The sequence below is a fragment of the Bombina bombina genome, chromosome 3 (genome assembly GCF_027579735.1).
Source record: "Bombina bombina isolate aBomBom1 chromosome 3, aBomBom1.pri, whole genome shotgun sequence".
In the NCBI taxonomy this organism is placed as follows: domain Eukaryota; kingdom Metazoa; phylum Chordata; class Amphibia; order Anura; family Bombinatoridae; genus Bombina; species Bombina bombina.
Window position 1 is genome coordinate 89,103,420 of NC_069501.1, and position 18,977 is coordinate 89,122,396.

An 18,977-nucleotide genomic window follows, 5' to 3' on the forward strand; every position below is an offset into this window, starting at 1 on the left:
ATTTAAAAATAAAAAAGTGTTTTTTTTTTCTTTGTGAAGAACATTGGAATGTAAAATATGCTTAACGTTATTCGGGTTGCACGCTTTAGGTCTATTGCAGTGTTGAGTTAGCACAGATGGGAAATTTGTTATCTTAAGGCACGTTATGTAAATATTAAATAGGAAATTTTGAAAATGTTAATTAATGTAAATTAATATTATAGAAATATTCTAAAAAATCAATTTAATATATATATATTTGAAATATTTTGGGCTAGATTACGAGATGAGCGCTAACAGTTTTGTGCGATTATCGCTGCTATTTGCACATCGGGTTTTTCGCTCATATTACAAGTTGAAAGTGAACACGATTGCTTGAGTGCAATTGAAGTTAATGCGGGTCAGGTTGGCGCATCCTCAGAGCTCTGGTTAACTGTTTTGCGAAACAAAAAGTCTCACGAAACACATCTAAAATACATTACAAAGTACAGTTACACCAATTATGTTTATTCCAAAAAATATTGCACAAATTTTATAAGGGCTCAAAGATATGAGGTCTCAAAAAAGGCTGGCAAAGGGTTTCAACATATAGATACATACATATACATATCTAAAGATACAAGTGTATAGATAAATATATATACTATGTATTTACATGTGTATCTATGTATTTCCAGTTTTATATATATATATATGCAATGGAGCCTTTTTCTGTCAAGTAGATGAAAACATGAGAAAACATATTTATGTAATATTCATATTTAATAATAATTTTAACTATGTATTTAGTGTAAATAGTTCATATTCCAATGTTCTGCACATAGCAGAATAGGTTCTATGTACTTTTACATAGATATTTATATATGTACAGTGTATATATATATATATATATATATATATGTGTGTATATAAATATATATATATATGTATATCTATATGTATATATAATCATGTATATAAATATGTATATCTATACGTATATATAATCATGTATATATATATATATATTTATATATATATATATATATATAGGTATAGATATATAATGTACAAAAATACCTTCAGATATATGTAGAAATATGTATTTATGAATAAATTGAACATAATCTGCTATGTGAAGAACATTGGAATGTGAAATATTCCTATTTTCATGTCGGGTTAGCGCACTTGAGAATATGCAATCGGATTTGCGTGTGAGTCGGGTGTTAGTTTTTCCCACTTTTTTTGCTTCATTGACTTCTATGGGGGAATATGTTATCGAGCTTGCAATATTGTAAGTTTGGCCTTTTACACTCGTCGGGTTAGCGTGTGAGCAAAAAACTGTTTGCTTTCAGCATTTTTGGAGCGTGGGCATTTCTACAGATTACCTCTCCAGGTTTACTAAGCTTTAGCAGTAAACAATATATTTTTACTCTGCTAATCACTCTTTCCCCATATGTCCTGCCCCCTGTATGGCCCATCCTTCGTCCCAACATTCAATGTTACCTATATAAAGAATAACAGTATATATTACACCTCCTGATACCATATACACTTCTTTATATACTAAATACAGGATAGACATTGAACCTTCTCATACCCACACCCCTTGAAAGTACAGGTTCCCCAAAGCTTGGCTTAGTGGCCGGATGCCCCTCTATCCCAGCCCAAAGGGCAGGCCTGACTGCAAAAGGAAACCAGAGAAGGAGAGAAGGCTGATAATCCTGCAATAATGCTAAGTAAAGTTTGAGACGCTGCCAGTGTATCTTATTTTTTTTCTCCCTAAAGTTGCTCTTCTTCTGAAATATTTAACTGTTTTGTTTTCCTGCTTCACATTGCACTGCAGAGACTGCTGGCAAACAGCAAACAACATCTGGCTAATGCAGTGTAATAGCGGTCTACTGATACAGTACAGCAATGTTCCATGCAAATGAAAGCAACTGCTTATCATTAATGAGACTCTACCAGCGGGCTCTTCATCATTTCATAACTTTTATGTTACCAGCAGCTGCCGTGTGTGAGCACTAGTGTGTGTTTGTGTATGTATAATGCACCGCAAAATAATTGTATGTCTGCATGTATGTGTATGTTTTATGTCTGATGTGTGTGCATGCATATGTGTTCTGTATCTGTGATTTCATACAGGGGTGTTCAGGGGGACCACACATTTGTCTTGCCCAGAGCTCTACAAATTGTAAGGGTGTCCCTGTGTGTGTTTGTGTATCTGTGTGTTATGTCTAACATGGGTGTGTGCACTGGTTGTGTTTGTGTGTGTCCATGTTTGTATATATGTGTATATTTGTGTATGTACATTTGTGTGTAATGTCTGATGTGTGTGCACTGGTTGTGTTTGTTTGTGTGTGCATGTTTGTATAATTGTGTATATTTGTGTATTTGTGTGTTATGTCTGACGTGTGTGCACTGGTTGTGTTTGTGTGTGCATGTTTGTATATGTGTGTATATTTGTGTATGTGTATTTGTGTGTTATGTCTGACATGTGTGTGCACTGGTTGTGTTTGTTTGTGTATGTGTGTATATTTGTATATGTAAATTTGTGTTTTATGTCTGATGTGTGTGTGCACTGGTTGTGTTTGTTTGTGTATGTGTGTATATTTGTATATGTAAATTTGTGTTTTATGTCTGATGTGTGTGTGCACTGGTTATGTTTGTGTGTGCATGTTTGTATATGTTTGTATATTTGTGTATGTATATTTGTGTATTATGTCTGACATGTGGGTGCACTGGTTGTGTTTGTGTATGTGTGTATAATTGTGTATGTAAATGTGTGTGTTATGTATAATGTGTTTGTTCACTGGTTGTGTTTTTATTATTATTAATATATAATTTTAAAAAATAAAGAAACAAATACAAATTTGGTTCTAGCAGGCAATAAAAACAAATGCCCTAAAACTGCATACTGGCAGACTGTCGGCCAGTACCTAAGATGGTATTGACCAGTGGGGGTGAGGGAGGGATCAGGTAGGAATCAGGGGATGGGAGGTGTCAGGTGGGAGGGTAATCTCTACATTACAGCTAAAATTTACTTTACAAGCTACCTAATTAAATCCTTCACTGCCGGGAAAAAAAAAAGTTATGGCAAAGCCATATATGTCAGCTATTTCTGAACAAAGGGGACCCCAGAGAAGCTTTTACAACCATTTGTGTTATGATTGCACAAACACTATGTAAATAATTTTAGTGATAAACCTAAAGTTTGGGGAAAAGTTCATTTTTTTAATTTGATGGCAGTTGGCAGTGAAATCGTAGCGTGAAATATAACAAAATGGGCCGCAATCAATACCTTGGGTTGTCTTCTAAAAAAAGCTAAAGTTTTGAAATGTAAATAAATAAAAAATCAAGGCTCTATTTCTGTTTATATGAAATGCAAAAATGCTAAAAAAATTATTCAGTACTTTGGGCAAGTTTTTCTCTAAAATTCATAGTCCTGAAGGGGTTAATACTTTGAAATGTGACAAGGTATATTTTTATTATATCAGATGGTTGTGTTTATTAATGGGACATAAAGGGAAATAATAAAATGCATAACATTTATAGTTAAACAAATTTACTACATTTATTTTATAAATTACTTTTACTATGTGGTTAATTAATTCACAGCTGCAACATCTTGGTATATTCAGAAACAAAGGAAAAAAAGAAAAGAAGGAAACTTATGCTATGAAAAAAAGTTAATTTTGCTAGAAATGTCCTACTGTTAATGTCCAAGTGAAATATTACATTTCATTACTCTGCCATAAGCCTTCCAAGCACAAATGAATTCCAAATTGATCTACCAAATAACTGCATACCCTAGAAGCAGACTTGTATGTAACTCCACTATTTAAACCCGACATGTCCTCATAGTCTCATTCATCATTTTCAACCTGCTATTAAAGCACAGTGTTCCCTGAATTAAATCTCTGGCTGGTAGATACAGAGTCTCACAGCAGCAATACTCCATTCATCTGAATATATCTGGCAGTACTTCTGCATTGTGCGATGCTCCAGAGTTTGAATTCTAGTCAGATGAAGTAAGTAAACACTGTGATTTAGATTTTCTATCTGTCTGTCTACCATTTTGCTATAATGCTAAGCACACCCTCCAACCCACGATCCCATTCAGGAAGTGCTTTTGGCTTCAGTACAGACAATCGGTGATGGCGTTCTATGCCGTCTTAAGGGCTTTAGGGCCCAGTGTAGTTAAGACGGCATAGAACGTCATAAGGTCGTGAAGAGGTTAAAGGAGACTGGAGTGGGAACTCCTGGTGACTTCCTCAGTCCCGGCAGTTGCCCCCACATAAAGGGACCCTTCATTTGAAAGAGAGTGCCATTTTGTCCAAATCAATTACAACGTTTATATTAAATGGAGACATCTCCTAAAGCACTTGTTTTTAAACCTGTTCTCAAGCCTCCCCAACATGCCAGATTGTCAGGTTAGCTTGAATGAGAGCAGGTAAAATAACCATGTTTACTGATCAGCTGATTATTTAACCTGTGCCCCAGTTCAGATATCCTCAAAATGTAGCCTGTTAGGGAGCCTGAAGACAGGTTTAAAAACCAGTGTCTTATAGTAAGGAAAGTTTGCCATAATAATCACACAATGTATTTAGAATATAGTTTCTCATAGGAGACCTACAACACCTCTACCAGAGGGTAACCCCAACCAAGCCCTATTAGCATGGTAAAGAATGAGAATCTATGTAGTTACTGTTACTGGCATCACAAATATTGCTTAGTCATCATCACCAGAGGGTTAATACCCCCCACCTCTCCAATCATGGCCGCTTAAGTAGATATAAAATATATTCTGAATTCATAAAGCATGTCAATAGTCTCAAAAAAAGGCACCAGACTTTATAAAATAATGCAAGAGTCATACACTTTAAAGGTATTCAACAAAGCACCTCCGTTGTTATAGCATTCTGCCAACTGTGTGTAGCCACATTTTCCAAAAATCATTGGTATCCAGAAAGAATATCTGTTATTATAACTTTTTTCCAACTGTGTATTCCCACTTTTTCCGTCCATGGAGAGGTGATGTATTAACCCTATGGTGATATAAGCTATATTTTTTATGCCAGAAGCTGTAAATATTTTATTAGGTGACATAGATCCTCAATCCATACCATGGTAACAGACCCCTTCTAAATTTGGTTGAGATTGCCCTCCGGTAGAGGTGTTGCAGGTCTCCAGCGAGGAGCTATATTCTCAATACATTGTGTGATCATTATGGTGAACTTTCCTTGCTATAGGAGACGTCTCCTTTTAATATAAATGTTGTGATTGTTTTGGACAACTTTGGCTTTGACTTAAAAATATCTAAAATATCATTGTGTAAGTTTTGCGGAATAAAATTAAAATTGTTTTCTATTTTTTTTAAGAGTGCTGAAGTCCCTGTCTTTTTTTTAAACTGCCCCTCTAATTCGGACTTATTATTGTGTAGTTAATAAATAATGTACTATTTTGCTGTAATATATTTGCCTTCACCTTTACACATCAAACCATCAAACATACAGCGTTAAAACCTGGATTACCATGCACAACTAAAGGTATTTGTAAGGTTTGCGCTCATGTTTCAGTGCATTTGTTAACAATATTAAATGTTGCTCATGTTTGTTTATTCTATAAAAAATTAGATTATTTGAGAAACAGCCAATAATTATTGTTAGCAAATAAGGTGGTCGATTTCAATCCATTAGAAATACATCAAATGATTTATCTACAAAAAAAACATAGATGTTCAGTTGAAAATCATTAGAATGTTTTTTCTAATGGATTGTGTTTGACCCCTGTATTCAACTTTCGAATATTAAGATATTAAAGCATTAATGTTGATTGTCATAGACTTGAATGTACCATGCAAATCAATATATGAATGTAAGTTACATTTGTTAATGAAATTCTACATCTAAATGTTCTTAGTTGTTCTAAAGAAATGTGATTGGTAAAACCAATAACAGGGGGAGAATAGCACTATCAAATATAAAATGTATCCTATGGATTATGTAGTGTCAAACAACATATGGAGCTAATATGTAGTTCTCCTCTTAGTAATCCTTACTAACTCGTATTACTGTGTTTACATGAAATCATTCAGTACACACAAGGACTTATGACAAGGACACGAGAGAAACAACATATAGATATATCAGCCTGTGACCCATTTGTAACAGCTAAAGGGACACTCAAGTCAAAAGAAATGTTTATGATTCAGAAAGAGCATCGGTTTTAAGACACTTTCCATTTTACTTCCATTATCTAATTTTGCACAGTCTTTTTACATTCACACTTTCAAGAGAACAAGATTCTACTGAGCATGTGCACAAGCTCACAGGGTATATGTATACTAGTCTGTGATTGGCTAATGTCTTACAGGAGTCAGGGAACAGGAAAATGGGAGAAAAACGGCTAGATTACAAGTTTTGTTGGTAAACCTGTGGGGTGCTAACGAGCAGTTCATGCTCACCGCTCACCTACAGACAGCGCTGGTATTACAGGTTTCTACAAACCCGGCGTTAGCCGCAGAAAAGTGAGCGGAGAGCAAAATTTAGCTCCACATCTCACCTCAATTCCAGCGCTGCTTACATTAGCGGTGAGCTGGTAAAATGTGCTTGTGCACAATTTCCCCATAGGAACCAATGGAGGAGAGCCAGCTGAAAAAAACCTAACACCTGCAAAAAAGCAGCGTTCAGCTCCTAACGCAGCCCCATTGATTCCTATGGGAAAGAACATTTATGTCTACACCTAACACCCTAACATGAACCCTGAGTCTAAACACCCCTAATCTTACACTTATTAACCCCTAATCTGCCACTCCCAACATTGCCGACACCTGCTTTATATTATTAACCCCTAATCTGCCGCTCCGGACACTGCCACCTACATTATAGTTATGAACCCCTAATCTGCTGCCCCCTACATCGCCGAACCCTACATTATATTTATTAACCCCTAATCTGCCGCCCCAATGTCGCTGCAACCTACCTATAATTATTAACCCCTAATCTGCCGCCCCCAACGTCGCCACCACTATAATAATGTTATTAACCCCTAAACCTAAGTCTAACCCTAACCCCCCTAACTTAAATATTATTTAAATAAATCTAAATAAAATAACTACAATTAACTAAATTATTCCTATACAAAACTAAATACTTACCTATAACTAATAGTTACATTGTATCTATCTCAGGGTTTATTTTTATTTTACAGGAAACGTTGTATTTATTTTAACTAGGTAGAATAGTTATTAAATAGTTATTAACTATTTAATAGCTACCTAGTTAAAATAAAGACAAATTTACCTGTAAAATAAAACCTAAAATAAGTTACAATTACACCTAACACTACACTGTAATTAAATTCCCTAAATTAACTACAATTAAATACAATTAAATACAATTATCTAAAGTTTGAAAAACAAACAAACACTAAATTACAGAAAATAATAAAATAATTACAAGTTTTTTAAACTAATTACACCTAATCTAATCCCCCTAATAAAATAAAAAGCCCCCCAAAATAATAAAAAGTCCTACCCTATACTAAATTACAAATAGCCCTTAAAAGGGCCTTTTGCGGGGCGTTGCCCCAAAGTAATCAGCTCTTTTACCTGTAAAAAAAGTACAATACCCCCCCAATATTCCAATATTAAAAACCAACACCCATACACCCAACCCTACTCTAAAACCCACCCAATCCCCCCTTAAAAAAACCTAACACTAACCCCTTGAAGATCACCCTACCAGCAGTGAAAAAAACAGCGACATCAATGATCTGTGAACGTTTCCCGCTTCTGTCACACGTTACATCAATACGTCAGCTACAGTATGGTGACGCCCAGTATGAAAATGAAAAGCTTCACCAATCAGCACCTGTAAAGTTTTAAACAAAAGGTAACAGCTCTGAATAGAACTGCAAGCACAGGAAGAACAAACTAAAGCATGTGTAGTAGTATGTGTAATTGGTGCCCATAGACTAGGGTATTTACCCACTAGGCAAGGGTCCTGTAACAATATGAGCTACCATCAATACCTTGTAAGTGTACTGTATCCTCAAGATATAGCATATATGTTTGTGTTCCTCTATGTTGGGGTGTCCTGAGACCGGAACTGTAGAGGTTTGCAGCATTTGTATGTGTGCGGTCAGACCCTCTACTTTGGTACCTTGCCTAGGCATCACTATAGTCTTTGCTCCTTGGTTGGCAAATAATTATTCATCAATTATTTCTCTGTCTTTTTATCTTGGGACAGTTTGGTAAATTCTCATTTGTTCTCATTGTGTACCCTAAACGTTCTTCCTAAATAATCTGCTATTATTGCACCCCTTACAGGTACGATCCCCCCACTAATTAAGTCAGTGGTGACCAGTGAAGAAGGGATGGCAACTAACAAAGGGATAAAGATGTTGGTCACTATTTCCTGTATTTTGATTGGAGTGCTGCTGCTGTTTGCCCTGTTGCTGATTGTCCGAAGAAGGAGGAGAGAGCAGAGACTAAAGAGGTTGCGAGGTATGATGGTTCTCTCCTCCCTTTAGGACCCATTTTATTTATGTTTTTAACATACTAACATGTTTTATTGTCAGGTTCAAAATTCTGAAGCATATTGTGATCATTTAGAAAATCTTATCAATAGTTTTTACCCACAAACTCTCTATGAAAGTTTCTGGGGCCTTTAGTAAGTACATTTTTTTAATAAGCCTATCTAAAGGACTCTACTAAATCCTTGTACTAGGGTGTTGTTTTCAAATAAAATACTGTTTATGGAGTGATAAATTTAAAGAGACATGAAACCCAGTGTTTTCATAATTCAGTGCATAGAAACAACTTTGCAATTTACTTCTATTATTTAATTTGCAATATTCTCTTGGTATCCTTTGTAGAGGAGCAGCAATGCATTACTGGGAGCTAGCTGAGCACACTAATTGAGACAATGACTAAAATTAAGCAAATGAAGGAAACAAAAGTATGGAAAGTTGTTTAAAATTGTATTTTCTATCTGAATCGTGAACAATTCTGAAACTTGAAAAAGAACAATTTTTGGTTTCCATGTCCCTTTAAAGGCTATGTTGTTGTTGGGTTTTTTTGTTAATTGAGTTTCCTTTTTAGGTTTTAAAAACGTGATTTTAAGATATGAATTGTATTAAATATTATGCAATTAGCAAAGATAAACTGGGTATTGCTTCTATAAATGATTTAAATTTTACAGTAGCACTATTTTTCATTAAGAGTTATAAATGGAAAACATTCCTTGACACATGAGAAAATTGCCGATCAGGACTTTCTTTTTTTTTCTTCTCCTTTTCTTTACTTTCTCCCCATACACAGAGAACAGGTTGCACCACAACAGGGCTTCTGTCTCTCCTGCACCAGCACAAGAACAAAATAACATTCTTGGGACTGACCGTGTGCTGAACTCCTAATTTAGCATATAAGATGCAAGGAAGACGGAGCTCAAAGTTGTGCTTCTATGTCAAAAAAATCCCAAATTTTATGAAATGATATGTATTTTGCCACAATCCATGTAGATCATGCATGGATTAGAGAGGACAATATTTATTTTTTATATTAGCTCATGAGAAAAAGTCAACACGTTAGGAACCTTCCAGGAAAAGTTTACAATCTTGATCCTTAGTATGTTAGGTTTGTCATTTAGTTCTTTTTTTCTACAGTGTAGGAGTCACGTCTCATCTACCCTATGATCTATAAAATACTATTTTATCTACTTACTACTATTACTTTACTCACTTTTAACGATAACTGTCTTTTATTGATTGCTATATTAAGCATAGCAAGATTACGAACTGCAGCTCTCTTGCAACTGATTTCTGAAGAGGCTGACAGAATAATATTGATCATGCAGAAAGGGTTATGAACTTATTTTGATGGACGTTACCATCAAGCAGGATGTCTGACTTTCCTAAGTTAGCGATTCCCTGTTTAAGTGTTGGTTAGATTACTGGGCAGAACAACCCCTCGTGCCAAGAGGGATAGATTTTAGTTATGCGATTTACTATATAAAAGAACAGCTGTCACTGTATAGCTCACAAATGGCACTTTTGGCAGTGAAAGTGTTTAGGAGGTGTCTTTTTTGGAAAGTGATTCCAACATATATTATTTACATACCTGTAAAATGATCCTCCCATATAGTATTCATTATCATAGCTAGCTTTAATCTGTCTGTTCTCAGCCACTAATTGCTAAATTGTGCAGGGCACTGTATTTGTAACCTTGGTATATACTCAAAGCAAAAACATGGCTTAAGTTTCCTGACCAACTATTTGCAAAATTATGCATTGCAGTATCAGTCTAACTACAAGTTTTCTACTAACGTTAAATTGATTTTAGTCTTTTATTTTTGCTAACATTACATTCTTCAGATTTATTTCAGACAGTACTCCAGATGTTCTATTTGTTTTTTAACAAACAAATATACTACCCATGTTTAAACCTTCTTTATCAAGAGACAGACTTAAAATTAAAAGGTAATGATTCAGACAGAGCAAGCAATTTGAAAACACAAAACAAAACAAAAACTTTCTAATGTGCTCTTTTTTTCAAATGGACTAGGTGTCCATTCTTAAAAGCATACCTAGGTAGTCTGAGGAGCAGGCATGTCTTTAGCAGTATATGGCAGCAGTGTTGCATCAGTGTAACCATGTTTATACCCCTTTTAATGTTAAATGGAAGAAGAGTTTGTAATAATACACAACATTGTTATGAACAATGTTGCAAAACAGCTGATATATAATCCTCCAGAAACGTGCCTGCTCCTGAAGCTATCTAGGTATGCTGTTCCACTAAGCATAGAATGAAGTAAAATTTATGGTAGAAGCAAATTGGAAATATTTATTGCTCTATATGGATCATGAATGTTTAATTTTGAGTTTTATATCCATTTTAAAGGGACAGTAAAGTAAAAAATAAACTTACATGATTCAAAAAGAAAATGCAATTTTAAACAACTTTCCAATTTACTTCTATTATCTAGTTTGATATGTCCTCTTAGTATCATTTGTTGAAAAGAATACACTAGTAGTCTCAGTTGCAGCAATGCCCTACAACATTTCCCATGATGCTGAGACACTTTTTAGGCTGTCTGAGCATCATGGGAAATGTAGTTCCAAAACCTCTGGGGTGCCAAGTTTGCTGACCCCTGGTCCTGACCTAGACCTACCAAACAATTTGGATGCTTTCTGAAAGAGGCCAGAAAGTCTTTACACATAAGTTAAAATCAAGACTGGGTTTGATTTTATTTGGTTTTATTAGAGACCAGAAATATTCGTTTATCTATTTTTAGTCTGTCAGGTTTTCTCTTCATTTTGCAATTAAATTGGCTTTGAAAAGATTGAAAGAAGCTTTTTACCTGCTCTGTCTTCCATGGATCTTAAATATGCGATTCCCCTTCTAGCAATAAATCTAATTTCACTTTCTTTGAAATATTCCCTATAGATCTGTAAGCAGTGCATGAATAAGGGATCAATATGAAATATTGAAATATGGTTTCAAAATATATGCAAGATTAAAGTATATTGTCATACTCAATCAGGTAGATTTCTTCTGAAGCATCAAGTAATGTAATTTCATGATTTAGATAGAGTGTACATTATTAAACAAATTTCCAAATTACTTGACCCCCCATTTCTGAGTTCACTCCATCTTTCCTCAATAAAAACAAGACCAAACATTTATGGGGAAGAAAAGGCCGCAGCCTGTTTATTAACCAATAACATAACTTAAACTTTATCAACATTATAACCTGTCGTTTTTCAACAATCCACCCAGTGCTTGCTTTTAACCTCTCCATAAGCCCCCACCCCTTTTCAGGGGCGGGGCGTCCACCATCACTTTCCACTCTCTGTTACCGACAGAAGTACCAGCCACTCTCCATCAGGCGTAAGCCTCAATAGATCACAGCAAGCACCCCGCCGAAGCTGCGACAACCATCCTATCCTCTATTTCTGGGGAGGGAGGGCGGGAAAACTTCCCCCTTCCGTGCTGCTCCTAACTCTGCAACTGCTTGACTTCGGCTGGGGAGAAGTATTTAACTCCTCCCATCATCCTCCACCCCCACAGCGGAGCCTACCAACGCTCCCAAAAAGTGGGGGTCAAACAGCCCTCTCTTCATTCGGCCTCTGGGCTGTACTTGACCCCCCATTTCTGAGTTCACTCCATCTTTCCTCAATAAAAACAAGACCAAACATTTATGGGGAAGAAAAGGCCGCAGCCTGTTTATTAACCAATAACATAACTTAAACTTTATCAACATTATAACCTGTCGTTTTTCAACAATCCACCCAGTGCTTTCTTTTAACCTCTCCATAAGCCCCCACCCCTTTTCAGGGGCGGGGCGTCCACCATCACTTTCCACTCTCTGTTACCGACAGAAGTACCAGCCACTCTCCATCAGGCGTAAGCCTCAATAGATCACAGCAAGCACCCCGCCACCACTCGTCTTTAACGAGTACCGCCACACAGGGCTAAGGCCTTTTCGATCCCCTCTTTAATAGTGAAATTAAATAGGTGCAGACCAACTTCATTCAAGTGAACACCATCCCTCAGATAGAAACACCTGCCCGACTCCCCTTCAAATTCCACATGTCTAAGGCTCACACCACCCAGTTTCCTCACATATGCACTGACAGTCCTATTCACCTTCCTTCTAGATGCTTCCAACTTCTTAGCGTCCCAAGCTGAACGCCACACTACCCTACTCTCGATCTCTGACCACACTAGGATCAACCCCGGAAACAATGCCAGCAACCTATCAATCCCGTTTTTCATACCCCACAGTAAATCTTTCTGGGACAGGCACCCTAAATCGTTCCCACCCGCATGAATGACCAACACCTGAGGGGGACCAAACACCCTAGCGTACTCCGACACCTTCCCAACCACTTGAGCCCACTTCATACCACGGACCCCCAACCACCTTACTTGCACCTGTTCCCTGGAGAAACCCAACTGCAACCCATTGTCTTTTACAGCTGCCGCTTTCCTCGCCCAAAAAATGTAGGAATGCCCTAAGATCCAGCAAGTCACCGGCCCTGTCAATGAAGAAAAATTTCCACTCGTCAATACCCCCCCGGTTGCAACACCAACTCCTGTCTCACATACCCCCTAAATCTTTCAGACCTCCATCTGCCAATCTTTCTGATCACTCCCACATCCAGCCCCAATGCTGCTGCCTCCGTCGCTGCCCCGATCCTAAAGGAATGCAAACTAAAATCCTCGCCTTTCAACCCCAACACCACTAATGCCTTTCTTACCACCGCCACAAACTGATATGCCGATAAAGGCGTCCCATCGCTATGCACCAACAGCGGTCCCGATGCCTTTTGTGATGCCTCCAAAAATTCTCGGACCGCACCAACCGGGCAGCAACGGCCCCCAATCTCCCCCAGCACTACCATGGAACCTTTCCCTTCCTGATCCGTCTTGGACCTCCTAACCCATAACTCAACCGACTTTGCTTTCAACACCACGTCTTGCCTAGCCAAGCCTGTTAGGTCCCGTCGATTTCTCCCCATCAATTCCGACACCCTAAACGCTCCGAAAAAAGCCAGCACGCAAGCCACCGTAAATAACTTCTCCTCGTAACTCGAGGAACAAATATTCCTTAGCCTCTCGACCACACCCTCCAATACAGCAAATGTCAACGGGCGCCTCCCATCCTTCCGCGCCCTCCTCCTACACAAACCCTTCACCGCCATTCGTACAACAAAATTTTTAGTCAAGTCTACCTGCCCCAACAGTTTGAACAGAAAGGCTAAAGCCGCCATCCTCTTTCGTATCTCCGAGGGCGATAGCCCCTCACTCCCCCAGCTCCTTACCCACTCCACCAGCGTTCTCACCCATTCCTCCCTAACTCCTTGTCGGTATGCCAGCTCCACCTTATGTCTCCACATGTTCCACACTCGGACGTAAGCCCTCCATGTGTTCGGAGCTAACACCCCTTGTACCAGACTCAATGCTCCTGGCAGCCAAACTGCCACAGATCCTCCGGGCATTCCCTGCCTTCCGCCTCCGCCCCGGGAGCTGCTTCTCGAAATCGATCCCACTGAAACCGGGATAAAGAGTCAGCAATTACATTCAGGCGCCCCGGGACATGCACCGCTCTCCACGATACATTACACCTCAAGCATTCCAGCACAAATGCCCTTAGTAAACGGATCACAGCCGGAGAATTCGCCGTCAGGCGATTAATCGCCCATACTACTCCCAAATTGTCGGAGTGAAAACAAACTCTCTTGTCCCTGAGCTGCTCAGGCCAGATTCTCAAAGCAACCACCAGTGGAAACAGCTCCAAGAAAGTCAAATTCTTAGTTAGACCCCATTCGGCCCAGACCTCCGGCCACGCCCCGGCGCACCATTTCCCATCCAAAAATGCCCCAAAACCGTGGGCACCCGACGCATCTGTGAATAAGCACAATTGGTCGTCCGACCAACCAATCTCCTGAATTAGCAGGCGACCATTAAAATCTTCCAAGAAGATTTTCCAAATCCTCAAATCCTCCTTCACATCTGAAGATAATCAGATGTGAAATTTCGGATTGGTCGCTCCCACTGTCGCCAGGGACAATCTGCGACAAAAAATCCGCCCGATCGGAATAATCCGCCCGGCAAAGTTTAGCTTACCCAGCAACGATTGTACTTCCTTGAGTAAGACTTTTCTGCTGCTCAGGACCCCATCAATCACGCCCCGCAAATCCCGGACTTTGTCCTCCGGGAGTCTGCATTCCATTCTGACTGAGTCAATCTCGATTCCCAGAAAACTCAAGACCGAAACCGGGCCCTCTGATTTGTCCGCTGCCACAGGAATGCCGAATTCCTGGGCCACCTCCCCAAAAACCGTCACCAGCTGCTCGCAAATCCCGGATCCTGCCGGGCCCACAAATAGGAAATCGTCCAAGTAATGCACTACTGAGACTTTCCCAGACCTCCTCTTCACCACCCACTCCACAAATGAGCTGAACCTTTCAAAATATGAACAGGAAATTGAACAGCCCATTGGGAGACAGAGATCCACGTAAAAGTGGTCCTCAAATTTGCACCCCAATAGATGGTGGCACCTTGGGTGTACCGGCAATAACCGGAACGTGGATTCCACATCTGCTTTTGCCAACATGGCACCCCGGCCCGCCTTCCTCACCACCGAGATTGCTTTGTCAAACGAGGCATACTTCACCGATACCAACTCAGGATCGATGCCATCATTAACTGATACACCCCGCGGATGCGACAAGTGGTGTATCATACGGAATTGCCCCGGTGCCTTCTTCGGCACCACCCCCAACGGTGATACCCTTAGGTCCGGTAACGGCGGGAGCCTGAAAGGGCCCGCCATCCGCCCCAGCTGCACCTCTTTCCCCAACTTCTCCCTCAATACGTCCGGAAATTCCCTTGCTGATTTCAAATTCCCCGTGAAGGACAACCCCTTTTGCTCCCTAAACGGGATTAAAAACCCTGAGCTAAACCCCGTTAGGAGCAATTCCGCATCCCCGGCATGCCCCCGCTCACGGGCGTATGCCTCTAGCCACGGGACCATCCTTCTTACTTTCACCGGCGTCCGCGCCCGGTAAACCCACCTCTCCTGGCCTGGACCCCAATCTGCCCTTCCTGAAGCATTTTGCCCCAGAATGGACCCCTCCACATACCGAACACTCGTGCTTGTATTTGCACGAGGATCCGAACCTACACTGGCCTTCGTTAAACTGGAAGCACAGCCCTTTACGTATGGCTGTCCTAGTTCCCGTGCCGGCTCCGGCACTGCTGCCTGCCTGTCCGAAACTCTGAAAGGAATGAGTCCCCCGCAACGGGGTCATCATCTCTAACCATATCCCCATGTCCCTATCGTCCCATCGCATCTCTGGGCGAACCGCCATTCGCTGTCTGAACCCCTCATCATACTTCCACCATGCCATCCCCCCATATGTCCCAAATGCGCTAGCTATCTCCTCATAGTAGCAGAAAAGAGATGCCCCTTGCTCGGGGAACTTTTCACAAAACACACTGGCTAATATCCTAAAAGCCCGGGACCAATTTGCAAATGTCTTGGGCAACTTCCTCCATCTTTTCTTTCTCTCCTCCTCTTCTTTCTTACCTTTCTCCTTCTCATCCTCCTTCACCTCCAAAACGTGCTCCAAGGGCAACAGGGAGAATATCTCCACAAATTCCCTCTTCCCTACTTTTTCCCTCAGCTCGCTCGTTAAATGGATCCCCAACGGGCCCACCGAGCATAGGCAAGGCCTCCTGAGCGCTCCTTCCGGCACCCTAACCACTTCCCATACCGCTGCAGGTGAACCACCTACTACTGTGGCATCACTATTCTGCGCTACTACTCCCGACGTGCCCGTACCCGGGGCCACCCATGCCGATGCCACCGGGACCCCCGCTGCACTAGGCTTCTCCAACGCCGCCAATAGCCCCTTCAAACCTGCCACTATCGCTTCTCTCTCACCACTCCCCACCACATTCACTCCTGGTGCACCCCCAGCCGTAACCTCACCTGCAGGCTGCTGCACCGTCATCGCCATCCGTACTGCATCCGTCCCTTGGTCTCTCCTCTGCTCTCTCCTTTCGCTTTCCCGCCCTCTGCCGATGTCCAGCCTCCTTCGTGTTGTCTCACGCCTGGCAGGAGAACGCCCCCTGCCGTCCCTGCTCCTGTCCCGATCCCTTTCCCCCCGTGCACGGGGTGGCGACCCTGGCCTGCCTCCTCCCTGAGGCCACCGTATCGGTGATCTCGATCTCCGGCGACCGCCGGACCCTGCTGCCCTGACCTCGGGCGATGAGCCCCGCTCCCTTCTACCTGCAGCACCTACAGACTGTGAAGAAGACATGATCAAAGTACCCCTCTCCCCCCTGCTCTCCCCTGCCTCCCGGCCTCCTTCTCCCTGTCCCACCCTTTCTGCACTCCGTTGGGGAGACAACATTTGAAGAAGCTGCACCAGTGTAGACATACCCCCTACCTGGCCAGCCGTCGCTGCTCCCGACGACGTCCCCTCCAATGGATCCTCATCCTCAAAATTCCCACTGGCCTCCAGTTCCAGTGGTGGATCCGTATTCTCCTCCTGACCTTCCCTATGTCCACTCCTCCTGGCTTCTGCAGCCTCCACACCCCTTCTGTCCGCCCCAGCGGGCCCTGTAACCAGAAGAAACAGTTAATACCCCCTTTTACCCCAACCCCTTCAGTAGCCCCTATGAACCCACCCCCCGGCCCCAAACCGTGTGACCTCCGCCAAGCTGTATAAGCAACCCCCCCCTTTTCATCCCCTACAGGCAGCACCACTCCCTCCCGACCCTCTCTCTGATAAATTAACCCTTTATCCCCTCTTGTAGAGGACTACCCGGCATCCATTGCAACCCCCCCAGCCGACCCCACCCCTTATTATGATATACATCTTTCCCCCCCCCTTTTTTTTTTTTTTTTTTAATGTCATGATTTCCCCCTGTCTAAACACCTGAAAGCTCCCTCTTGCCTGTACTTACCCTACCCTTCACACTCATTATTCAAAATTTTTTTTTTTTTTGCTTCCCCTTCCCGCCTACTGCGCATGCCCACCCTTCATCCTTTCCTTTCCTCTCCCATAAACCCATCTTGGGGCCCCAGCCGCCTCCCTACCCATTTGATTTAATGTAAGAAATTTTTTTTTTTTTTTTTTGCCTTATCCCCGGCCACACCCACCTAATAACCCAAATCCCAACCAGCTGAAACAATCCCTATTTCCTTGCATACCACCTGACTCTGATCACCCCGCTACCACTTCTAAGCTACCTGCCTCTCTCCTCTCGTCTCAAACTGATCTACGCTGAACTCCTACCACTCTGATGCGGCTCCCCATACCAAATTGCTGCTCCCTCAGCCCCCCCCATCCCATTCTGAGCCTTATCCCGGCTCCATTTCCATTTTCGCGCCTTATGCAGGCCCGCCCTATATCTCCTACCATCCACTTGCCCCCATAGCTTGCCCTTTCTTTCATCCAAAAAAAACCCCTTTTGCCTTTTAAAAAACCCTCTCCCCTTTTCTAAACCAGTCCCCCCGACCCCGAGCCTTATCCCGGCTCCCCCCCCCCATCAATTCCCCACATGAAAATTGTTGCGGCCTCTCCTTCCCTGCTTATAATGGCCCCCTCTTGCAGCCCACAACTTCGATAGCTCAGCGGTACTCACCTTCCTCCACGTCGCCGTTCCCGCTCCTCAATGATCTTCTCCTGCCTCTTCCGGCACCCGGTTCCTCCTGACGCCGTACGACACTGGCGTCAGTCACCGGTGCCGTGCTAGGCCGCGACCCGGCCCCTCCACCTCCTCGACGTCCTCGACCAGCATCCGACCTTCCAGCAACTTCCTCCGGCCGCCCAGGCCCCGCGCTTCCTCTTCTGGACCTGGCGACGTCAAGCTCCGGACTCAGCCGCTCCGGTGGCCGCGACCTCCTGGCCGGCCGTCCTCTGGTCCTGGTCACCGCCCCCTCCACGCCTGGGACACCGACCGTCATCGCACCTCCGCTCAGCCGCTCCCGGATCCAGTCTTCACCATTCTGCCTGGCGGCCGCCAGCAACTCCAGCAGCAGGGCTTCCATCCGATCGCAGGTAAGAAAAACTTCAAAACTTCCCCCTTCCGTGCTGCTCCTAACTCTGCAACTGCTTGACTTCGGCTGCGGAGGATTATTTAACTCCTCCCATCATCCTCCACCCCCACAGCGGAGCCTACCAACGCTCCCAAAAAGTGGGGGTCAAACAGCCCTCTCTTCATTCGGCCTCCGGGCTGTACTTTATCTAATTTGCTTTATTCTCTTGGTATCCATGTTTAAAAGCATATGTAGATAGGCTCAGGAACTGAGAGCTAGCTGCTGATTGGTGTCTGCACATACTGTATGCCTTTTGTGATTGGCTTACCAATGTGTTCTTCTGGTTCCCAGTAGTGCAATGCTGCTCCTTCAAAAAAGGATACCAAGAGAATAAAGCACAATTGATGATAGATGATAGAAGTAAATTAGTAAAATGTTTACAATGTTATGCTATATCTA

The 18,977-nt window shown here is 42.1% G+C and overlaps 1 protein-coding gene across 1 annotated transcript in view; it reads left to right on the forward strand.

Moving 5' to 3' along the window:
- Positions 1-18,977, forward strand: part of DSCAM (DS cell adhesion molecule) — a 717,945-nt gene that overhangs the window by 558,439 nt on the left and 140,529 nt on the right. Inside the window, exon 26 of the mRNA XM_053705914.1 lies at positions 8,291-8,467. Coding sequence (XP_053561889.1) covers positions 8,291-8,467 — 177 coding nt within the window. The remainder of the gene's footprint in view (positions 1-8,290; positions 8,468-18,977) is intronic.